Source organism: Ambystoma mexicanum, chromosome 8 (assembly GCF_040938575.1).
Source record: "Ambystoma mexicanum isolate Mex_15411 chromosome 8, UKY_AmexF1_1, whole genome shotgun sequence".
NCBI classification, from domain to species: domain Eukaryota; kingdom Metazoa; phylum Chordata; class Amphibia; order Caudata; family Ambystomatidae; genus Ambystoma; species Ambystoma mexicanum.
In genome coordinates this window covers 438,828,800-438,851,960 of record NC_090929.1, presented here as the reverse complement: position 1 = coordinate 438,851,960, position 23,161 = coordinate 438,828,800, and the positions used below count along the sequence as shown (strand labels likewise).

The following is a 23,161-nucleotide window of genomic DNA, read 5'->3' as shown; positions in this document are numbered from 1 at the left end:
CTGCCTGACTATACCCAGATCTAGTCTTACCCCAATTGGTAGCAATAGTTTCCCTGTGAAGGCTGCCAAATTATGGAACCCACTGCCACTAGAGCAGACCAACCCTACCTACACTTCAGAAAAAATGCTATCAAACACCTCATCTCGACTGACCCCTAGTCGGCCCATACCATACCAGACCAGACCAGCTCACTCCCACTTGCCTTACCCTCCCATTTATAAGCTGTGACACCTGTAAATTGTATATCTGCACACTATATATTTGGTGTAATTATCTATGCCTTTATACTGTATAATTTGTATATTTTGTAATTATGTAAGCCTTTATTTTGTATACTCACAACCTTTGTAAGCCTTGCATCTTCCTATTGTTGCACCCTGTTACCTACGAATACGAACCTCTGATGACCCTTTCCAGACCTGCCATGTTTGGACCTAAGGGCACTGAGTACTGTTGTCACTTACCAGTGTCCCCTTGTTCATCCATACACTTTTACGCACAGAAGATCCTTTGTGGTCTTCTCTTTGGCTTGGGTGGCCTCCACTTCCTAAAGCCCTCCAAAAGTTGGGGATAGCTTTTTTTTCATCACAGCAGACCCACTCCAGACTCTTCCAACTCGTTTCACCCCTTCAGTATTTGTACCCTAACTTTTTCCAGCTTCCTAAAAAGGTGCTTGGTGACTTTTACGCACAATTGCGCACTTTTAAGCACACTTCTAACATTGAGCGCAGGCGCCATACATCGTGGATCTGGACTTTTGTTAGGCAGAAACCTGTGCAGTTCCCTCTGGGACCACTGCAAAAGATTTAGGACTACAGGTGTTTGGCAGTAAACCCACTTGGTAGCAGTCTGTACCACACTGATTCACTTGGTAGCTGTGGCTGAGCAGTCAGACTTCCCTCAAGAAGAGTTAGGCAGTATACAGAGTATTCACAATAGGTCAAGAGAACACAGTAGAACAAGTAAACACTGACCAGGGCTTGGTGTAAAAGAGATATAATTATTATTTAAAACCACATCTAGAAAAACACACAGGCACTAATAGTAAGCAATTCAAAAACACGGTCATTAAAAGATATACACTCCCTTAAAAGAATATTAGACCAGTCTTAAGTAAAGCCCCACTTATTTTCAGACAGCGGTGAGCGCTTAACGTAGATGGCACTCTAATAATTCGTTTTAAAAAAAGGGAGAGAAGAGCAGAGAACAAGTTGAAACAGAGATCCCAACACTTTTATCAGAACATAACAAGAGAGGAAGGCAAAGTAAAACCGTGAAGTTAGAGTTCAAGAGGCCGGATCCACTTTCAGAGGATCCAAACGGAATGTGTCCAAGGTCACATGGTTGCAGTGCACAAAAGTATTGTAAAGGTTCAAAAAGGAGTTGAACCAAAGAAAGGGACCAGTTAGAGGGTCAAGGCGGCCAGCCCAGTCCAGAAGGTTAAGGGGTTATTATTACCTTGTAGCAATCTTTAGAAAGTGAGGCCTGGCGGACACAGTACCTTAAAGTGGTGAGAATGCTCCAGCGGGGGCAGTTGTTCCTGGCAGCGGATGCAAGTTGGTGATTCGTCCGGGGGAAGAGAGGATCTCGTTGTGGAGGAAGACAGGAGTCCCTTGCACTGCCAGGGAAGAAACCAGCCGCAGAGTTTCTCGAGTACAAGGGGCGGTCCGGTGATTCGCGGTTCAGTGGTGAGTGGCTATCCGGCTGCCGGGGTGCTTGGCACGGGCAGTTCGACCACAAACCGGGCTGGGGTGCGAAGAAAGAAAGGTAAACTGGTTGTGCCCACCAGTCAGGGGAAGAAGCCTCTCCAGCCGGGAGATCTTCTGTCGTCGGGAAGTGGTGAGTCGGTTCTGCAGGGCTCCACCGGTGGTGTCGTCGTGGTAGGTCGGCTCAGCTTCTCCCTCGTCGGATTCTCAGGTCCTGTGGCGACTTCTGAAGTTCCAGTCCACAAAGCCTTGCTTTTATGCAGAAAACCCCCATTCACTCAGCCTAGCTTTCACTCAAACATGCTAAGTGGTGAGCCGGCCGGCTCACCACTTGGGCCAATCACACAAGAGTGCGACTTGAGTTACCAAGGTAACTCAGTCCAGGGTGCCTAAACCCCCTCCCACACCCCCTGTGGCACCCAGACAGAGTGGCACAACTTTTGGAGGCTTCTGTGGAGAAGCCCGCCAAAAAGTGGAACAAAGGGCTCGACTTGGGTTGGAGTCACAGAAGAGAACACAAATGCCATTTTAGAATCGAGTCTTGGCAAAAAATACCAACCGGAGAATTAATATTAATAAAATAAACCGGCGGGATGTTCGAGCCTATGAGAATTAAATAATTAAATTTGGTAGCCTCGAACAATGGGAAAATCCCATATGAAAATATTTGCGGTCGAATATAAAAAGTAGTTTCCACTGCCACCAGCCAAAACTCGATCAGGGGGGACAGAGACGTGCCCCCTCGACTAACAGACCCCGGGGCAATCGAATTGCCCCAACCAGTATGTCCACAATGTGATGGTTTGTACTGGTTTCTGTTAATAATTTGGGACTAGTAAATCCAATGGTGACTTTACATGCCCTGGGAGACAGTAGTCCCTTTGTCACTTTGACACCCCTGTGTTACTGCACGGAGGGTGCTCTGTAACACACATAGGAAAAACACATGGGACCCTATGGAGTAAAGGACCCCATAGCCCATAAAACACATTCTGATGTTTGTTAATCTGCTTAGAATCACATGCTGTGCATAGGTCCGACATCCAGTGGTCACTGCGGAGTATTGCATTTTGTTTTTCGTAGTCGAAAATGGGACGTCGACAAGGCGTGTCTGTAACACTATCTCTATAGTGACGTGCGTTGTACCCACAATCCCTCGCGCGTCGAGGTCCCTCAGATTGTTTTTTTCCGCCCAGTTACTGGTCGCCTTTATGCGGAGCTCCTCGAGAGACCTTGCCAAATCATTCCTTCGACCTCTGGTCGTTTATTATTAATATTAATAACATAGATCCCTCCCTCGACGCAGAGCTGTTTCTCCGCCGAGCAAGATCTTCGACGGAAGGACGAGCGGAGGAGATCCTTCGGCGCTGCCGAACATGTGGCCTGGCTTCGCCGGCCTTACACAGTAGGGAGAGTGGGGTTGTGTGGTCTTTCTTTTCTCTTTCCCCTCCCTCTCTTCCGAGGTCGTAATCACACTTCTGGCACTCAGCTATGGAGAGGACGCCCTTTAGGTTTTGCCTGCTTTGCAAGGGTAAATATACCTGGAAAGACGAGCACAAACGGTGCAACCGTTGCTTGCCCCTCGATCACAAGGAGGACGGCTGTGCGGCCTGTAAGTTACTGAAGCCCAAAACGTTAAAGGACCGCAAGGTCAAAAGGTGGGCGGCCTACGCCATGTCTAGGCCTGACTCCTCGCCCGCTGCCGCCGCTGCCGAATGTGATGAGGACAGTAATTACACGGCCCCCGTAACGGAGGTTGTAGACCTCTCAAAGGAGCGTTCACGCTCCTCGTCGTCGTCCGTCCCCGGCCCCGACAAGCCCGGCTCACGCCCAGTTTATGGGGATGATCACCCCGGCGACAAGGACGCACACAAAAAAGCACAAAAACACATACCCCCCCGGCACGCATTAGTCGAAGACGAAGGCAGCCAGAGCGCCAACGGGGGCGTCGGGTCCACCGGCGTCCTCCGCCGACCGTAAGGGTCGTCAGCCCTCCCTGCCACCGCTTCCGCGACAGGCGTCCAGGCATTCTAAAGATGAGGGCGCTAACACCAAATCCTCCGGCGACGCGCCTCGTAAGAGTGCTCACGTTACCAGTAAGGACTCGACGTTACCTAGAGCGACGGCGACCGATCCCTCGGATCCCAGAGAGAATGATCGCTGAAAGCCTCGCGCGTATATCCACTAAAGATGCCCAGAGACGGACGGCGAGCGAAAACCGCGCACAAGGCCAAAGAAATGTCGAAGGCACAGGAAAACAGGTCAGGACAGCTCCCGCCGTCGACGGAAAGCCCAAGCCTGCCAGAAGGCTTCTCAGAAGGCAAAGGTTCGCTTTCTTCGACATTATGGGACAGAACCAGGCAACTACAGGGAGAATAAAATCCTTTTTCATTCCCAGACCACTCTGGCCTACCTCAGTGGACCTTAGAGAAGTTCCAGTCCTGTATGGATAAAATAGACAGGTTCATGGCCATCGCAGAAAATAGGGCACCCAAGAGACCAAGGGAGGCACCCCTGGAGAGTCCAATGCTTAAATACCCAAGGTTCTATAACCCCATACACTAAGACATGGACTCTTACGACCTCACTGAGGAGGACACTCACTTCCAGCAGGAAGATGAGTTTATTAATGATGAAGTCCAACAAGAAGAAGGGTTTCATGAGGACACTAAGATAGGTGAGGAGGGGTACGAGGAGGACGCAGGCGAGGGTGACCCAAATCCCTGGCAGTCACCAGCTAGGTCTACAGACACAGACAGTATAGTCATCAGGTCTACTGAAACTACACCAGTCAGGAACCCTTCGCCTGTTGATGATCAGCCCACCTTCAATGCGCTACTGAAGAAGGCAGCAGCACATTTCGAACTCGAAACTGGGGAGGTCACCCCAGATACTGACTTTGTGGAAAGGATTATCAAGGAAAAACCTCCCACTTGCCAAACAATTCCCATCCTCGCCTCAGTTAAAAGACGTATTGCCCCCTCACTGTCCACTCCGGCACTGGTGAGAGGGGTCAATCCGAGAATTGAGAAATTGTTCTCACCCTCTCAGTCAGACCCACTATATATTAGGGGTCATTCAATCCCGGACTCCTTAGTGGTGACCAACATTAGGAAGAGGGCTGGGGTCCCACTGTCTACCAGCGAGGCACCCCCAGATAAAGAGGGGAAGAAGCTTTATGCCCTGGCCAAGAGAATCACCACCTCTGCAGCATTCTCAACCAGAATTGCCAATAATAATACATTATTGGCAAGCTATGCAGATGCTCAATGGGGAAAGCTTAAGCAGGACATCGAAGAGGCCCCTGAACCCCTTAAAACTCGATTATTGGCTACAATTAATGAAGGCTCTTTGGTCAACCAAAGCATTGTTAAGAATACACTCGATGCAGCAGAGACGGCTGGCCGTACTTTGGTACAGGGAATTTTGCTGAAGCGTCAAGTCTGGCTTCGCAATTCTGGATTTAAGGCAGAAACGCAAGCGTCCCTCATTAATAAGCCCATTGAAGAGTCTAACCTCTTTGGTAAGGCAGTTGACGCTCTGGAGAATGCGAAAAAAGAATTTGACACCATAAAGACCTTGGACCAAATCTTAAAGCCCCCTAACAGGCGGGGTTTTGGTAACAAGCGCTTTTTTCGTGGCCAACGCCATCAACAAAACCAGCAACAGTATTCTGCCAACAACTACCAAGGTAATAGTGGCCAGTACAATCAGAGAGGCCAACGCCGTGGCCGGGGACCACCCCTAGAGGCTCCCAAGCCACCAACAACACCAAGTGACGCGAAGATTCGGGTCCCCTCCCATGCATCGCCGGTCGGGGGCCGGTTAACATCCTTTCTTCCAGCATGGGAGGGAATAACTTCAGACCGCTGGGTACTATCCACCGTAGCCCGCGGCTACTGTATAGAGTTAAACAGTTCCCCAACATAAAGACCCCCGAGGGGACGACGCATGACACCAGAACACCTCGCCATCCTTCTCCAAGAAGTGGATCAGCTACTGGAAAAAGGAGCTATAGAGGTTGTACCTCTATCTCAGGTTACGGAAGGTATTTATTCAGTGTACTTCCTTGTACCCAAAAAGGATCTAACCATGCGCCCTGTATTAGATCTGCGCCCAGCGAACAAGTTTGTCAAACTCCAAAGGTTTCGTATGGTGACCTTACAGGAAGTGATCTCACTGCTATTACAGGGAGATTACATGACAACACTGGACATGAAAGATGCATACTTTCATATTTTAATGTTGCCAGCGCACAGAAAATACCTCAGGTTCATAATGGAGGGCAAACACTACCAGTTCAGAGTGTTACCCTTCGGCATAGCATCTGCACCAATGGTATTCACGAAAGTACTGGCAGTGGCAGCGGCCCACCTGCGCAGGTTATCCATCCCAGTGTACCCTTACCTCGACGACTGGCTCATAACAGGGGATTTTTACGAGACATGCTTCTCAAACACCCAAAAGACTGTAGACCTTTTGTTCCAACTGGGCTTCTCCATCAACGAGAAGAAGTCCAGCTTAGACCCCAGCCAAGTCAAACAATTCCTAGGGGCTCTAATTCGAACAAGGGACGGCCTCGTCTTCCCCTCCAACGAGAGGGTCCAAAACATGCTGTTTCAGATCCCCCAATATGTGGCCGGTCGAGAGGTGACGGTGCGCAAAGCGATGCGCTTGCTAGGAATGATGGCGTTGTGTATTTATTTGGTACCTCACGCGCGCCTGCGCATGCGCCCAATGCAAAAGTGGCTCAACAGCCAGTGGTGTCAGGCCAGCGGACAATGGGACGATCTAGTGGTGGTCTCGCAGGCCTTGGTTCTCTCGCTACGGTGGTGGACAAAGGAAAACCTGGTAATAGGGAAACCTTTTACCACACCCGCAGTGGAAGCCACTCTAACCACAGACGCATCCCTCACAGGATGGGGGGGGGCTCACCTATCCCATCAGACTGCTCACGGAGTGTGGACTCTGAGCGTAGAAACCAAGCACATAAACCTACTGGAGCTACTGGCGGTGTTCAAAGCACTAAAAGCCTTCCAAGAACACCTACAAGGGAAGACAGTGATGGTCCTTACGGAGAGCACCACAGCCATGTACTACATCAACAAGCAGGGGGGCACCCACTCTCCAGGACTGTCCAAGCTGTCCCAGAATATATGGAAGTGGGCTCTCAGACACAACATGTTCCTACTGTCACGACATGTACCAGGGGAACTCGATCTGCTAGCAGACGAGCTCAGCAGAGACTTCCCTCTGCTCTCAGAGTACGAATGGCAGTTGCAAGAAGACATCGTTTTCGACGTCTTCACACAATGGGGATTCCCAGAAATAGACCTGTTCGCAACTCTGGAGAACTCACAATGCCAAAGTTACGCCTCCAGATACCCCCAGAACCAGTCCAAGGGGAACGGTCTGTCGATTCCATGGTCAGGGAGATTTGTTTACGCTTTTCCCCCCGACTCCCCTTCTCAACAAGATCGTGTACAAGATGCACCAGGAACAAGACACCATGATACTAGTGGCCCCTATGTGGGCCCGGCAGACATGGTTCGCTCACTTGATGGAGATGTCCCTATCTCCCCCAGTGAAACTTCCCTGCCCGTACAACATGCTGTCACAGAACAAGGGCAGGACATTGCATCCATGCCCTCAAAACATGAATTTAGCAGCCTGGCTCCTGAGATCATAGAGTTTGGACATCTAGAACTCCTGCAGAGATGCATGGACATCCTCAGGGGAGCTAGAAAGCCTAACCCTCGTCACTGCTATTCTAGTAAGTGTAAAAGATTTGTCATCTGGTGTAGAGGGAAAAGCATCAACCCGGTTGACTGCTCACCCACACAAATTGTTCTGTACCTGACCCACCTATTGGACTCAGGTCTGGTGTTCAATTCTATTAAAGTCCACCTAGCGGCACTTTCTGCATACACCACTTCCCAACTTAAAGTGTTGTGGTGGAAAATCCCAGTTATCAAAGCCTTCATGGAGGGGTTAAGGAGAATACACCCTCCGATAGCTAACCCAGCTCCCGGATGGGACCTAAATGTGGTACTTACCAGACTCATGGGCTCGCCCTTTGAACCCATGCACAAGGCAACTCTTAAGCACTAACTGCTTTCCTAATAGCTATCACCTCCATTAGGAGAGTAAATGAACTACAGGCTCTTTCAGTTCTAGACCCCTTTCTAACAGTTCACAAAGACAAGGTGGTTCTACGCACACACCCAAGGATTGCACCGAAATTCATCTCGAAATTCCATGTGAACCAGTCAATAGAACTACCAAACTACCAACGTTCTTTCAAAACCCTTCAAATCTGGAAGAAAAAAGTCTGCATACACTCGATGTGCGCAGAGCTGTAATGTTTTACATGGAAAGAACCAGACCACTGAGAAAGACTAATCAGTTCTTTGCCTCGGTGCCAGCAGGAAGAGAAGGAGATGCAGTTTCAAAGTCCACTGTATCTAGATGGATTGTTCAATGCATCACTCTCTGTTACACTCTTGCTAAGAGAGAACTACCCTTCAAGCCAAGAGCACATTCTACTCGAGGCACGGGGGCATCCATTGCTTTCATTGCAAATGTTCCCCTTGAGTCATCTGCAAGGCGGCAACCTGGAGTTCGGTGCACACCTTTACAAAACACTACTGTTTAGACGCACACTCTAGATCTGACTCCCAGGTGGGACAGGCAGTATTAAGACATCTTTTCTCTACTGTTCCTTCTCATAACCCACCGCCAACTCCGGGTACTGCTCGCTGGTCTATGCACAGCATGTGATTCTAAGCAGATTAACAAACATCAGAAGACCATGCATTACTTACCGTAAAAGCATTTCTGATGATTGTATCTGCTTAGATTCACATGCGCCCACCCTTCCTCCCCGCTCGGATGGAAGGAACATAGACATCTTTCTACATCTCTCTCTTTTCTGTACTCACTCACGTATAGAAGGCTCCCTCAGGGCAGATAAAATACAAACAGAGGGACCTCGACGCGTGAGGGATTGTGGGTACAACGCACGTCACTATAGGGATAGTTTTACAGACACGCCTTGTCGACGTCCCCTTTTCGACTACGAAAAACAAAATGCAATACTCTGCAGTGACCACTGGATGTCGGACCTATGCACAGCATGTGAATCTAAGCAGATACAAGCATCAGAAATGCTTTTACGGTAAGTAATGCATTGTCTTACCAGTCAAAGGAATATCATACATCATGTCCAAGAGTGGGAGAAAGAGTCTCACTCTTGGCAGGAGGAAAAAACAAACTCCAGAAATCCAGCAAAGCTGCTGGGGGACTCACTAGGTTAGGAAATTCAGCCTAAAGAGAGAATTCTCCCTAACAACTGAAGATAATCCCCCTTTCTCCCTTACAGTTATTGGTGGAGTTATTGATATTGCATTGGCACCAGTGATTGTATATATTTTACCTGGTGTGTTGCTTGTGTGGTATTTTACTAATGCTTTTTGTTATTCATCTGTGTTGATTCTTGGGCCCCAAATAAATAGTATATTTTGTATTTAATGGTAATTCTTGGTGTTCTTCTGTGTGTGCGCTCATTAAAGATTGCTAATCACCCTAGCTCCTCCTGAGACCTAGCCTTGACTGCCCCGCCAAGCCAACTTGAACTGGTCTGGCTACCTTCCCAGAAGTGCCCCCTGTTTCATGAACAAGGGTGGCCTCCTAAACGTCTGTTCACCAAAGCAGAGTTTAGAAATCCATTCTAACAATCACCATGAGAATGACTTCCTTCTCCTGGTTTCTTGCTTCCGTCTAATAGTAGAAGTAACTCCTTCAAGTTCCATCATTGAGGACCAGGGGAATAACTCCCTTCTCCTGGTCCTTTTATAAAGGTTCTCCACAGTGGTCTTTCAGCACTCTTGCAGAAAACTTGGATTAGTCTCTTTAACTCCTTCCAGGAAGTAGAAAAACTCATAGCTTTGTTTGGCTTCCATTTACCACTATGATGAGGGAGATGGCTCCCGTTCCACCCTACTTGAGCCGCAGTATTGCGTTGTCCACTGCTATGAGGGCGATTGCCTGGGCAGTGGTTTTTGGCTGACCACTGCAATGAGGGAGATGGTTCCCAATACACTCTGCTTGAGCAGTGATATTTGGCTGACCACTGCGACGAGGGAGATGATTCCTGATGCATTCTAGCTCAATGATGTGGTTCGGGTTGTCACCACTGTGACGAGTGAGAGAACTCCTCCCGGTCTTCCGCCGTTCCCGTTACCTTGTTCTCTGTTGGAACACAGCTCCAGTTCTTCCAAGGGCGCGGGTTCCTTCCTCTGCAATTTCCAACACCTGCTCGACTCCACGGCAGGCTCCAGCGGGTGTTCTCGGCCCTGTTTCCAGACCTCACGATCCACCTTTCTGCAGCCACACCACCACCTTGGTTGCTTCTTCCTTCTGGTGAGTCGGCTCCTTACATGCTCCTGGGGCATTGTTGCAGCATCCTGTTCTTTGCGGCCTCAGCCTGAAGGAACTTCTTCTCAGCTTCTCTGGTCCTCCTGGTATGAATCTCCTGTGCAGGACTTGCGTGCTGGCGGCTTCTGCGTTCTCCTTCAGTCTCCCGTTCTCCAGGCTGTACACTTTATTCTCCTTTCTTGTAGTCGTTTATCGCTTTTTGCATCCCTGACAGCTGGTTCCTCCCCAGCAGAATGTTTGTCTGTTCTCTTTGTCTGTAAAAATGTAATCAAGTCGTTCCTTGCTATCAGTGGTGTGATCTTCATGTTTCTTGATAGCCACCTCGTACAAGTACTTAAGTGGTTTTGCAGGTTGTTGCTCCACATGTTTCTCTCACTCTTCTTCGTCCCAGTGCTACCAATACTGGGTATCACAGTCCCCTTAACATAATAGATAATATTACTGTCAATTGAGGAGGAGAGAGGAGACAACAAGGGTAAGGCATTGTGTGATGGTGTTTTGTGACCAGGTATTGTGGGGGTGTTTTCCCAAATGGCTGTCTTTATCCCCAAGAGTGGAGTCCCTCATTATAAGGTTCTCCTGCATATTGCCACCTCTATGGGGATATTTGGGCAATGGCCGCACCACCCTAGCCTCATAAGGAAGTAAGCCCCCTTGGGGAGATACCTGGTGAATCGTCACAACTGCCAACTCTCCAAGTTTAATTGCTGCTTTTTCTTTGCAGGCTTTGGGCGAGCTCTGTGAAATCAAGTTCGGGAAGACACATCCAGTTTGCTGCTTGGTAAGTGCCCAGCCTTCCTGTAAAATCTCCTTTGATGCACAATTTAAACTGTTGGTTTACACAGGCATATTTAAAAGTGAATGCTAAGATTTTTAGGAAATGTGTAAATGTGTTCTGTGTTTTGGAGTTTTACTACAAGGTGAATGGAATTGTCTACTTCACAATACTTTACAATAGTTTTTCTTTAATTTACAAGGAAACAATACTTCTAATTTTGAAAACCTATGTTGCAAACCTAGCTGGAGCCATTTTGTTGTAGGCAGGATATTGTGCATGACTTGTATTTCAGGCTTGTTTGGCCTCTTCGCAAACCTTTTTGATCAGATAAGAGGCCTGTGTTTAAGGCAAAGAAAGACAGACCCACACCTAGATTTCAGAGTTTCTTCTTTGATGCTTAATTCTTCCAGTGTTAAATGGGGCAGAGCAGTCAAGGCAAAACTCTCTTCAGGGGCGCAGGGTGGTAAAACGGTACAATTTTAAATGTTGTAATACAATAAATGCCCACATAGCATATCTGTACAAATATATTATTAGCATAGGCTCTGGATGTTATTTTCCATAAGGTATGAGTTTTGGAGGGGCAACCTGTAGTGAATATATAGTTTTTCCTGACACTCTGTTGCAGCACGCACACACACGCATACTAACTGGGGCTTAAAATAACATCAAAAAGCTCTTTGAGGTTCTAAAAAAACTGGAAAAACCCAAGGTTCAATCCCAACTTTTAATTCCCTCCAAGGAACACTGTATTAGAACCCAGCAAGCATTTGCAAGCAATATTCGTACAGCTTGCATGAAAATCAAGCTGAATGACTTGTCTATTGATACACAGCATAGAAGTCAAGGGAACCCCTTTTCACCCCCAAAAATTCTCTTTTAAATCTATTACCATGGCTGATATGGAAAAGATGCGCTCAACTACTTGTTTGGGTGATACCATTCCATCAAAGCTCAACCTAGGGAACATGAAAATGTTTGCCCCTTTCCTCACATGGTTTGTGAATGCTATCTTCACACATAATATGGTTTCAGACTCCATAAAGGAGGTCAGGGTTACCCCCCTTCTGAAAAAAAGTTGGTCTGAATCCCAGAGAGGCCGCAAATTTAGATTCATCACCATTGTCCAATTCCTTTTTAAAAATCGACAAACTAGCTACTATACAGTTCCAGGAACATCTAGAGAACGAATTGTGTCCTCCCACGTTTGATATCTCCAATATCCACCTTCAGCTGCTTTGGAATTCTTTTTTGGCACAGGGCGCTGCGCATCGACTCGTTGTCCCTCGTGGGCCTTGTCATTGAATGTATATATAGCATGCGTAGCGCCCATTGGCTTCAGTTCTATTTTTCTGAGTAAGCATTTGCTTCGTGAACTACGGCATGCTTCGAGAATTATCAAAAGATGTCTTCGTCTTCGGCAACACCGAAGACCTGGTTTAAAAAATGCCAAGACTGCGACATGAAAATGACGTTGACAGACCCACATTGGGTGTGCTTTGTGGTGTCTGGCTGTGGAGCACAAAACGTTGACCTGTCAGAAGTGTAAGTCGATGACTGGAAAAGCTCTGAAGGAGCGTAAAGGGAAATTGATGGTAGGTAAACTCCCCAAGAAATCCCCTTTGACTACCCCGTCGAAAAACATTCTTCAGACGAAGCGAGAGACAGCTCTACTCGACGGAAGAAGACTAAAAGGTCCAGGTCAGGGAGTGGCTCCCACCACTCCTCGTCGAGGAAATTTCAACGAAAAGGCATCACAAATCGCCTACTTCGTCTTCCTCGTCTGACTCCTACCCAGAGAGGACTATATCTTGCCCCACTAAGGCCTCTACTCCGGCTGAATGGGAATCATTCAGGCGGGAAATGCTAAAAAATTTCGAGAGCCAGAAACCCTCTAACTACATAGGCTAAGCTCCTACCGTGCCTTCTGAAGCCGGTAAGGAAAGGGCTCCCAGAGTCTCATCAATTAAGTCATTGAAGAATCCTTTGAGCCATCGAAGTCCGTCATGGACAAAGTTCACAGACAAGTCAACGTCAAAGTCATCGACATCGTCGACGCCACCGATTCCCAAGACGTCTTCATCGAAGAAATAAACGACTCCATCGGCATCTGGCTCGAAACCGTCTAATACATCGATGCCTTTGCCAGTAATTCAGACAACCTTCAATCCTTTGCCTAGCAAGGATTTCTTTAAGTCACTAACTTCCATTTATGAGGACATTGAACCATCCGATGACAATGATCCACCCTTTGGATTGCAATATGGCACTCCTAATGTCCCTGATAGCCTCATATCAGAAGAATCTAGGTTGCAGGACTTGTGTGAAAATTTACAGACTGCCAGTGGAGTGGACACTTCACCAGAGTTGAGTTTTGGTAGGCCAGAACCAGATGATCACACAGGTGCCTCTTACAGACAATTAATGGCCAAGGTAATTGATTATCTGTGATGGAGCAGGCCTGCTCTCCCATTCGAACAGGATGACCTCACGGATATACTGGACAAAGGTCCTCAAAGGGATCCTATCCTACCCTTTCATGTCACTCGACAAAAGAGACTAAATGCAAATTGGTAGCACCAGAATCAAGTCCGGCAGTCAATAAAGATTTGACAAAGAAATATAGGCTGTTAAGTAGTGACCCCAGCTACTTGTCAAAACATCCTACCCAGAAAGTCTGGTGGTATAAGCAGCAACTGCTTCCTCCAAGCAGGCTGCCTATCCGACCATCCCACCAGATCGGGATGATAAACGTATAGACACCTGGTCAAGGAAAGTCTTCTCTCCTGTGAGCATGGTTATCAAATCAGCCAACTCTACATGTGCCCTTGCAAAATTCACCTACTCCCGTTGGGACTGTATATCCATGGCGTATGAACATATTCCTTAAGTGGAAGAAAGAGACGGCTTCTTGGCCATTGTAAAAGATGGCAAAAAGGCCATGTGTGAGTCTCTTCAGTTAGGTTTGGATTCTACTGACCGTATCAGCAGAGCCATGAACCGTGATAGGCAGGTTTGTGTGGTTAAGGAAGTCTGAATTTGCACCGGACGTGCAATCTAGACTCCTTAATATGCCTTTTGACGGGTCTCATCTTTTTGGCAGAAAGGCTGACGAAAACCTTAAGCAGCTGCAGACTCCGAAGGTGGCAGCCAAGTGTGTAGGTGCCGCTTTTAGGCAGCCTCAGCCCTTTCACCCCAGTGGACCTTCTTGGAGGGGTAAATTCTTTCGCTACTACTCCTCAATTGGAAGAGTGAGAGGAATGGCTGGGTAAAGAGGCCAAAGACGATTCCCTCGTGGTGGACGGGGGAGAGGTGCTAAACCCGGCCAATCAGCGGCATCTTTACCATCAGCCACTGCTTCAGCCGCCTTAAAAAATCTGAGGTATTGACTAGCGACACCCCGGTGGGAGGCAGACTGTCTCAGCATCTGAAAGAATGGTAGGGTATTACTTCAGATGCGTGGGCATTACAAATCATAGCCCAAGGTTACTGCCTCCCCTTCATTCATAGACCTTAGAATCATCTGCAAAAGGTCCAGATCTGTTCCTTTTGCATGAAATTTTGAGCCTGCTAGAGAAAGGTGCTATAGAGCCAGTACCTGTAGCAAAGAGGAACAAAGGATGGTATTCTCTATATTTCCTGATCCCCAAGAGGGACGGAGGACTGAGACCCATCTTGGACTTGAGTTACTTGGAACAAGTTCCTCAGGAAGGACACGTTCAAGATGGTCACACTTTGTCAAATCCTTCAGGCCCTCCAGCTGCAGGATTGGATGGTGTCATTGGACGTTCAGGATGCTTATTTTTATGTGCCAATCCAGCTCAGGCACAGAAAGTACCTGAGATTCACCGTTGGCGGTTCTCATTATCAGTTTCGAATTCTGCCGTTCAGGCTGACCTCCACCCGAGGGTTACCAAACTGAAGGCGGTGGTGGTAGCGAGTCTCAGGAGAGGGTGGGTGGGTGGGGGGGGGATGGACGTCTACCCCTACCTGGATGATTGGCTGATCAGGGTGAGTTCGCCCAAACAAGCCTTGGATCATCCCAGCGTGACATGCCACTCTCTCCACAGACGGGGCTTCTCCCTCAATTACAAGTCCCCCCACATGATACCATCTCAAAAGCTCCAGTTAATCGGGGCTGTACTGGATACATCCTTGGGAAAAACCTCGACACCCCGAGGTGATGGCTCAAGACATTCTGCAGATAGTCACCAAATTTCATAGTGCTCAGCGTCTCCCTGCCTTCGACTTCTTGAGGTTGCTCGGCCTCATGGAATCCTGCATTTTCACGGTGCCAGAGGCTCGTACGAGAATGAGATCCCTTCAAATGGCTCTCAGGACACAATGGTCTCAATTATCAGGCAACATGTCAGACCTACTTCAGGTTCCAAACAGGGTCACACAGGATCTGCTGTGGTGGGCCTGCGAGGAGAACATTCTAAAGGGAGAATATTTTTCGCAACCATGGCCGGAGATCACAGTAGTTATGGATGCCTCACAATCAGCGGTCGTTGGTCTCCATAGGAGTCCAAACTACATAGCAATCTTTTGGCGCTCAGAGCAATCAGACTTGCGCTGAAGGCTTTTTTGCCTACTGTATGGGGAAAGAATGTCCTGATAATGACGGCCAACACAGTGGCCATGTACTACCTCAACAAGAGAGGATGCGTAGGGTCACTACCACCGTGCAGAGAGGCAATGCTCCTCTGGTTTGGGTATTTCAAGAGGGAATCTCTGTATCAGCAGTTCACCTAGCCGGAGAGGAGAACGCAGCGGGGGAACGCTCTGAGCAGGCAGAGCACAGTTTCCCACGAGTGGGAACTAGCTCAGGAAGTTGGATCTTTACCCTTTGGGGGAACCCCTCAGGTGGACCTGTTTGCGAACTGTTCTGCTCCAGGGAATTTTCCCCAAGAGGAGCGCTAGGAGACACCTTTGTGGTGAACTGGGAGTTTTGACTCCTGTACGCGTTTCCTCCAATCCCCACCATTCCTCACGTGATCAGGAGGTTGAGAACATTTGGGAAATCCATGATCCTAATTGCCCCGGATTGGGCCAGGAAAATGTGGTACCTGGACCTTCTGGACATGTCCATCTGCCCTCCAATACGTCTTCCACAAAGAGAGGACCGCCTTTGGGGCGGTGGGGGGCAGGGGGTGATGTTGCGCGCACTGCTAGATGTAGCACTGTGCGTGAGCTCTGCAGGCAAGGCGAGGAACAGAGCGGAAATCTCGTAAAATTTCGCCCAGTTAGCACCCAAAATGACGGAGAACGTGTATTAAGACGACTTCTACCGTCACAAAAAAAAATCGAAAGTAAAGGTGCAGTGGTTAAACAGTGTGATTCATATACTCCCGAAAAGCCTGCCATGTGAGTCTTGTCCAAGAAATACGGGAGGGAGAGCCCCAGAAAATAGCACAGGACAAAGGGCTATCAATAGAAGGAAAACAAGAGGGGGAGTCCTGTCTATGGAGACAAAGCTGATTGCAATTTAATTATATGCAAAAGAAATTTGAAGTGTATCTACTCCTATATTGTAGCATAATTTATGCATATCCAAAGGATGGGTATACGAACAAAGGGAAGGTAATACACGCACTCATGTGAATTAAATTAAATAGAATCTGAGAATAGTTTTTTATTGTCTCTTCTCAGTCATTAAACAAAAACTGGATTGTGAATACCAGTAGGTAAAGCAGACATTGCATTTAAACAATTATACAATTATTCCGCATTACCAGAGAAATGCTGCATTGAAAACTTTTGCGGAACATGCATAGCGGACCTGGGTTAGTGAATACATGCAAAAACCGTATGATGACATTTCAAGGAAAAAAAACACATAAACAAGCTCAAAATTTTTTACTTTTAAGTACATAGCTTGTTCTTACTTCACCTAATGGAAATACCAGGTACGTTACACCTTTAACACAAACGTATAGAAACAACATGAACAGTTATTGCTCTAAACACAGAACCTTGGATAGGTCTGGATAGGTCTGACAAAAGCCAGGCTTGAGGGTGACCAAACACGTTTGTGTTAAAGGTGTAACGTACCTGGTTAATTGTTTAAATGCAATGTCTGCTTTACCTACTGGTATTCACAATCCAGTTTTTGTTTAATGACTGAGAAGAGACAATAAAAAACTATTCTCAGATTCTATTTAATTTAATTCACATGAGTGCGTGTATTACCTTCCCTTTGTTCGTATACCCATCCTTTGGATATGCATAAATTATGCTACAATATAGGAGTAGATACACTGCAAATTTCTTTTGCATATAATTAAATTGCAATCAGCTTTGTCTCCATAGACATGTGAGTCTTGTCCAGCATGGCGGAAACGAGCAACGCCGTAACTTCTGAAACAAGGTGGCTCACCCTCCATTAACCCGATCAGGCAAGCGGGACACAGTGAACAGGACCCGAGGGGGACCGAGATGAATGGGGACGGAGACTAAGCGACGCAGTGAAGGGCATGCGGGCGCTCGGCCATGAGGAGCCGTAGCGCGCCTGCACATGCACCGATCGCTGTTGAAAGTGCCGGACAGCTATAGCCGGGATCCTCCCAGCCGACAACCACGCGAAAGGTAGGGCAAGCCATTCGCAGCCCTAGCTAACTACGACAGCGCAGAACTTGTAATAAGACCGGAACACAACGTGCACAGTGAACCGCGCAGCGGGACACTTTAAGGCGCGGAGGGTAATCGTGGTGGCCCACGTAACAATGGTGACCCATAAAGCGAAGTCTACCCCAAGGAAGAGCCATCAGTGCAACAGTCACTTGCCCCCCTTGGGTGGCAGCGGGGGAAAGTGGCTGGGCCAAAGCAGAGCTTCACGATGGCCCCTACAAGTATCCATGGTGCAGGGGCGGGCTGATAGAGTGAACTCTGTCACAGAAAGCCGCAAATCATCGCCCCACGTGGCCCACACGCGGCTAATAGAGACTAACCGCTGTGCAGCGAACGCAGGAGAGATCAGACACTCGCACCATAACCACGCTGCAGCAGGAACAACCTTTCCAGCACACCGGAGGCACAGAGGGGACCACAACGACCAACACCTGCGCTGACGGCAGAACGGGCATGGCGCACACATCCTTATGGCAAACGGATGACCAGAGTCAGCTCCAGATATTTTCAGATAGCTGAATAACAGCACCTGAGTACCTCACCCTGTGACCAGAGAGCGGAGGGCAGGGGGACAACTACCCACAACTTCCCAGACCCCTGCAGACCTTGCACCAACGCAGCAGACAGGCTGACATGCCAGGGCAAGGCACGCAACTAACCGGCAATGGATAAATAACGCTCAAGCACCATACAGCATGGAATAATCCACACACGAGACAACGCATTTGATACATTATTGGGCAGGGGTGTTGCTAAGTCTGCAAAATATCCGGGGCTAAGCTAATGTCGGGACTCGGGGCTAGCGAACCTTTTTAGTTGTAGCCCCTGAGCTTTATCCGGGGCTACAACCAAAAGACCTGGGGCTATAGCCCCCCCAAACCTCCCCCTAGCAATGCCTCTGTTATTGGGTCACTTCATAAGAGCCCCATTAACAGCCGGAAGGTCACCCTGATTTACAACATCCGCTTTCACCAGACAGAGGCGAACAAAGTAATCTGAGACCTGGGTGGGCAGGCCCCTCTGGTACAACACATTGAAGGTCCCCGTCTGCACCAATAGAAAGGACACGCCCCTGCAGAGACAACAACCCGTAACTACCACCACAGAAGGAGACAGAGAATTTTCTCTATTTTTTTTGGTCAATTGAGCCTCAAGCTCCACCGATTAATCATCCGATTAACAGGGACCTGTTTTCGGAAGCTTCTACGCCCCTCAAGGGCAAATTTTCGTTGAACTTCACTTCTTGGAGGATTCCAGAAGATATTTGAGGCCTACCCCGCATGGACATGGCAGAAGACAAAGGAGACTCGACGGCTCTGTTCAGGATCTGCCCAGGATGTGGACTACAGAAAGTCTTCAAGGAGGATGGGCACTCCCGGTGCCTTTACTGCCTACACACAGACAAATCGCACGTGAAGGAGGCCTGTGCGTTCTGCAAGGACATGTCCTCCCGCATCATGAAGGACCGTCGCAAGCGGCTCGCTGAGTGGCTGGAGACAAATAACCCGGCGGCAGGTGAGCCCAGGCAACGTTCTTCTCCCAAGAGAAAATCTGAGCGGTCTTCTAAGACCTTTGAGAGCGCTCCGGCGACCCAACAAAAGGCAAAGCACTGCGAGTCCACGGGCACCGGGAGCGCCGTGGGTACGGGCTCCTCGGCAGCCAGGCTGGGCGCAGCTTCGCCGACGCCGTTGTTAGGCAGAATCCTGGTCAGTGCCCTTAGGGACCACTACACACAATTAAGACTACAGGTGGCAATACAAGTTTTACCTTTGGTACAAGCCTGTACTACTATGTCAGAGTGGTAGCAGTGGCGGAGCAGCCAGGCTTATCTCAAGAGTATATGAGCAGTAGCAGAGATTACACAAAGGGAGCACAATTACTGTGACTCAAGCAAACACCGACTCGGGTACAAAAATATAAGTACATTTATTTTTAAACCATTCGTTATAAACAAACGCAACACTTCTATTGAACTCAAACAAAAACCACACGTTAAATATATTACAACTAACCAATTCACTTTGTATAGTATGTCTCAAGGTAAGTACCCTGTGTTTGAATGAACCGGTGTTAGGCACAAAACACGTTACCGCAAACACAATTGCGATCACTTTTTGACAGTTCGGTCTACTAAATAAACGCGTATCCGTGACATGAAATGCTACCGGGGCAATAACACTTAGCACCTGAGCTACCCAGAGGGAGTTGGAGGCAAAAATCACAGGCAATATTTTGGTTAGGCAGACAGAATCGAGAAACACTCAAGAGACAGGAGTTCAAAACTCAAAGGGCCGGAGCCAGGATCGGAAGACACCGGGGCCTGTTGCCGAAGATCACACAGTCAGACAGTTCACGATTCAACGTAGCCAAAAGTAATTCGAGATTGTAAATGTTTGGAAGCAAAAGTTATAAGAAGGAGGGAAGACAAGGGCAAGCCTTGGAAATGAAGAAAAAGGGATTCACCCAGACTCCTCAGCAGAACACAGTACCTTGTTCCAATGGTGTAGCTGGTGCCCTGGCAGTTGTTCCTGTTGGTTTCCCGCAGACCCACGATTCCTGGAGCTTTGTTGTGAAGGAGGACGTCTGAAGGGGGTCTGCAACACATAGGGATGAAGCCGGCAGCAGCGACGAGGAAAAAAGAAGGTGCGCTCCTTAAAAACAGGAGTGGCTCTTCAGGTGACTATCCGGACCACTATAGCAGCGTGCAGCGATTTCGACCAAGGAAGAGGATCCTCTGGCTGTAGAAGATGAGCTGGTTATCCCCACCAAGCTCAAGGGAAGAAGACTCCGGACTGGATCTTCTCTAAGTTGTTGAAGGGCAGATAGCTCAGGACTGCAGCAGGGCTTCACCGGGATGGGGTAGTTGCAGCAGCCGTCGTTCTCTCCCCTTCTCTTCGGTTCCTTGTAGTTCCAGTAGCGACTCTCTGACTTCTAGCCCAAGAGACCTGCCTTTTATGCGAAAAACCCCCATCACACAGCCTGGCTGTGAATCACCCAGCAGGGGGGTTTGTCCAGCCCGGACAACTACCCTGGCCAATCATGACAAAGTGCGACTTGGGTTTCCTAGGATACCCTGTGCAGGGGGTGACTACACCCCTCCTTCACATTCAGCCCACCTAGACACCCAGGTGCCTTGAGGAAGGCTTCTGAGCAGAAGCCCGCCAAAAGTCGGTGAACAAAGAAGGCGAACCTAGTTTGCCGCGCAAAGTAAAACACAAGAAGGACTTTAACAAAAAGAAATGGCGAATAAACCCAACCGAAGCCAAAAGAAAGACTATTTGGTCAAGCGGGTTTATGTTCAAGGCTAATATAATAGCCAAGACCAGTACTACGTTTATCTAATATAATCGCGGTAGAAAAGTTAGGGTAGATACCACTGCCACCAGCCAAGTCTAAATGTTAAGAGCGAAACAATGCTCTAGGAGGTACAGATAAAAAGGTATACGAATTAACCCTTTCCAGTACTCCATGGAACATGGGGGGTGTACTGGATCTGTGGTAGATTGACTAAGTAAAGTTAATGGTAACTTTACCCTTTTCTGGGGGGCGGTAGTCGCCTCAGAAATGGAGTTGAGGGAAGTCTAAAAGACAACCCTGTGCCACAGCACCAAAGGTGCTGTGTGTTAGGCAGAATCCTGTATCAACAAATAGTGGCCCCACAGGGTGTAAAAAATACAGGTGATGTAGTATACCTATTACTGATACTCACCTCACTTTTTCTAACCTCAAAAAGCAAACAACTAGTGTACAACACTGTAGCATACAAGAAAAATGCCACAGACTAGTAAACAGGTCTAGCATAAGGTTCCCTTGCAGGATCACTCTCAATTGGGCATATTACTTTCTAGTTCCAAAGAGTGTCCTAATTGACTCTGGCTCTTTGTATTTTACCTCTGCTTAGCATGTGGTCATGTCATAGCTGTTTTCAGAGGGTCATTGCTAGGAATTTAACGCTTAAATATTGACCAAAGACTTGGCTATAATTCTCATTATTTTAATAGAAAACATAAAACAACTTTTGGTGCAAGAGCCTCAGTGACATTTTACACAAAAATATAATTTTTCGATCAAAATGACAGCATTTGAAATAATCATGCACCATGGAGAGCAATAAAAGTTAAGTACAAGTGAAACAAAAAGAACATACAAACATTTTTTGCAAAAAAAAAAAATAAAAAATGTTTTCATTTGGACAAGAACTATAAATAACACAGAAAATAAATTCTATTCCTATGACAGAGGGATATTATAACATTACTTAGTTTTCACCCTATTTTGGTTTGACAATGCTTCGTTTTCACCCTATTTTGGTTCTGGAAATCCACATATGTGTTTGCCAAGGAATCCCAGACAAAGGAAAACACAAGCCAATTTTTGTTCCTTGTGGGGTTTTTTGGGGAGTAGATGACTGGTTTCAACTTGACTTGTGTATTCACATTGGACTACTGTTTCTTACAGTACTGCTCAGGTCTACGTATATGCAAACTGGCATAGCTGATGTAAGTCCAGTGGTCAACTCAAACAGCCAAAGAAGGTCAGGCAGATGTAGTTGAAATACGTTTCGGCGTAATGATCTGGACAGAAAACGCCTTCCTCAGGACCAAAAGTCAGATGTGTAAGAATTATAGCCCCTATAAAAACAAGCAAAAACAGAAAGGGCAAGAAAGTGGAACAAAAAATAATGTTAAAGAGAGTTTTGGGAAGATTAAAAAGTCCAACCAAAAGCGACTGTTAAAGAACTAGAGGCGTGCCAATTTCTATTCAAATAATACATGTAAAGGGAAAAAGCCGAACATGAAAAGAAAAGGCAGGAGAAAAGACAGAAAAGAAGAGGGAAACACCCAAACCCATCACAGGGTGAAGAGCCAAATTATAAGGAATATTGTTCATAACGAGATACAATATGTGTGCTGGGGGGACTCACTAGGTGAGCAAATTAGCCATAGATGAGAATTCTCCCTAACAGCCGTCAACCACGAGCCAACACTCCGGTTCAGCGAAGAAAAGGAAGTCGGAGCAACCGGGTAAGCTTCGGGAGAAGGCCCGATCGTCTCTGACAGAGAAGGCCAAGGGGGAGCGTGGTGCTGACCTTCCCCCCACCCCCACGGTGAAAGCCCCAGACACGCCTAAGGTTGTGAAGGCCCAGGTTCATCAGGCCAAACCGTCTATTGAGCGAGTGGTGGCATCCCTGGTGAAGGCCGTAGATGCGGGTTCCCATGAGGCATCAACCAAAATGAGTTTCCCTGCCCGCCCGGAGGGAATCTTCATTCGTGCCCATTGATAAGACTCCCGTGAAGATGCCGCTCATCTCCCCGGGACCGTCGCCGCTGGCCTAGAAGAAGGGGTGGGGGGTGCAGTGGTCCAGCTAGACTCAGAGACCTCTTCTGAGGAGGAGCTTTCAGGCCTGAAGGCGGTGCTGGACAAGAGGTTTTCCGAGGCCATGTCCTACTGGAAGGACCCCAACGAGGCAGATGGGGAGAGCGATGAGGGAACTGATGAGGAAACGCAGGGCGGGGAGGCACTGGACCCCACGCCGCTCCCGACACTCCTGTCCGTCGGTGGTAGAGGCGGTTGCGACGGATCGGAGGACATCCTACAAGCTCTGCACAT

General features: G+C 47.9%; 1 protein-coding gene across 2 annotated transcripts in view; it reads left to right on the top strand.

The window, feature by feature from the left end:
* Window positions 1-23,161, top strand: part of UBE4B (ubiquitination factor E4B) — a 2,401,822-nt gene that overhangs the window by 778,181 nt on the left and 1,600,480 nt on the right. For both annotated transcript variants that reach the window (XM_069609995.1, XM_069609996.1), the window contains one exon: window positions 10,868-10,924. In XM_069609995.1, coding sequence (XP_069466096.1) covers window positions 10,868-10,924 — 57 coding nt within the window. The remainder of the gene's footprint in view (window positions 1-10,867; window positions 10,925-23,161) is intronic.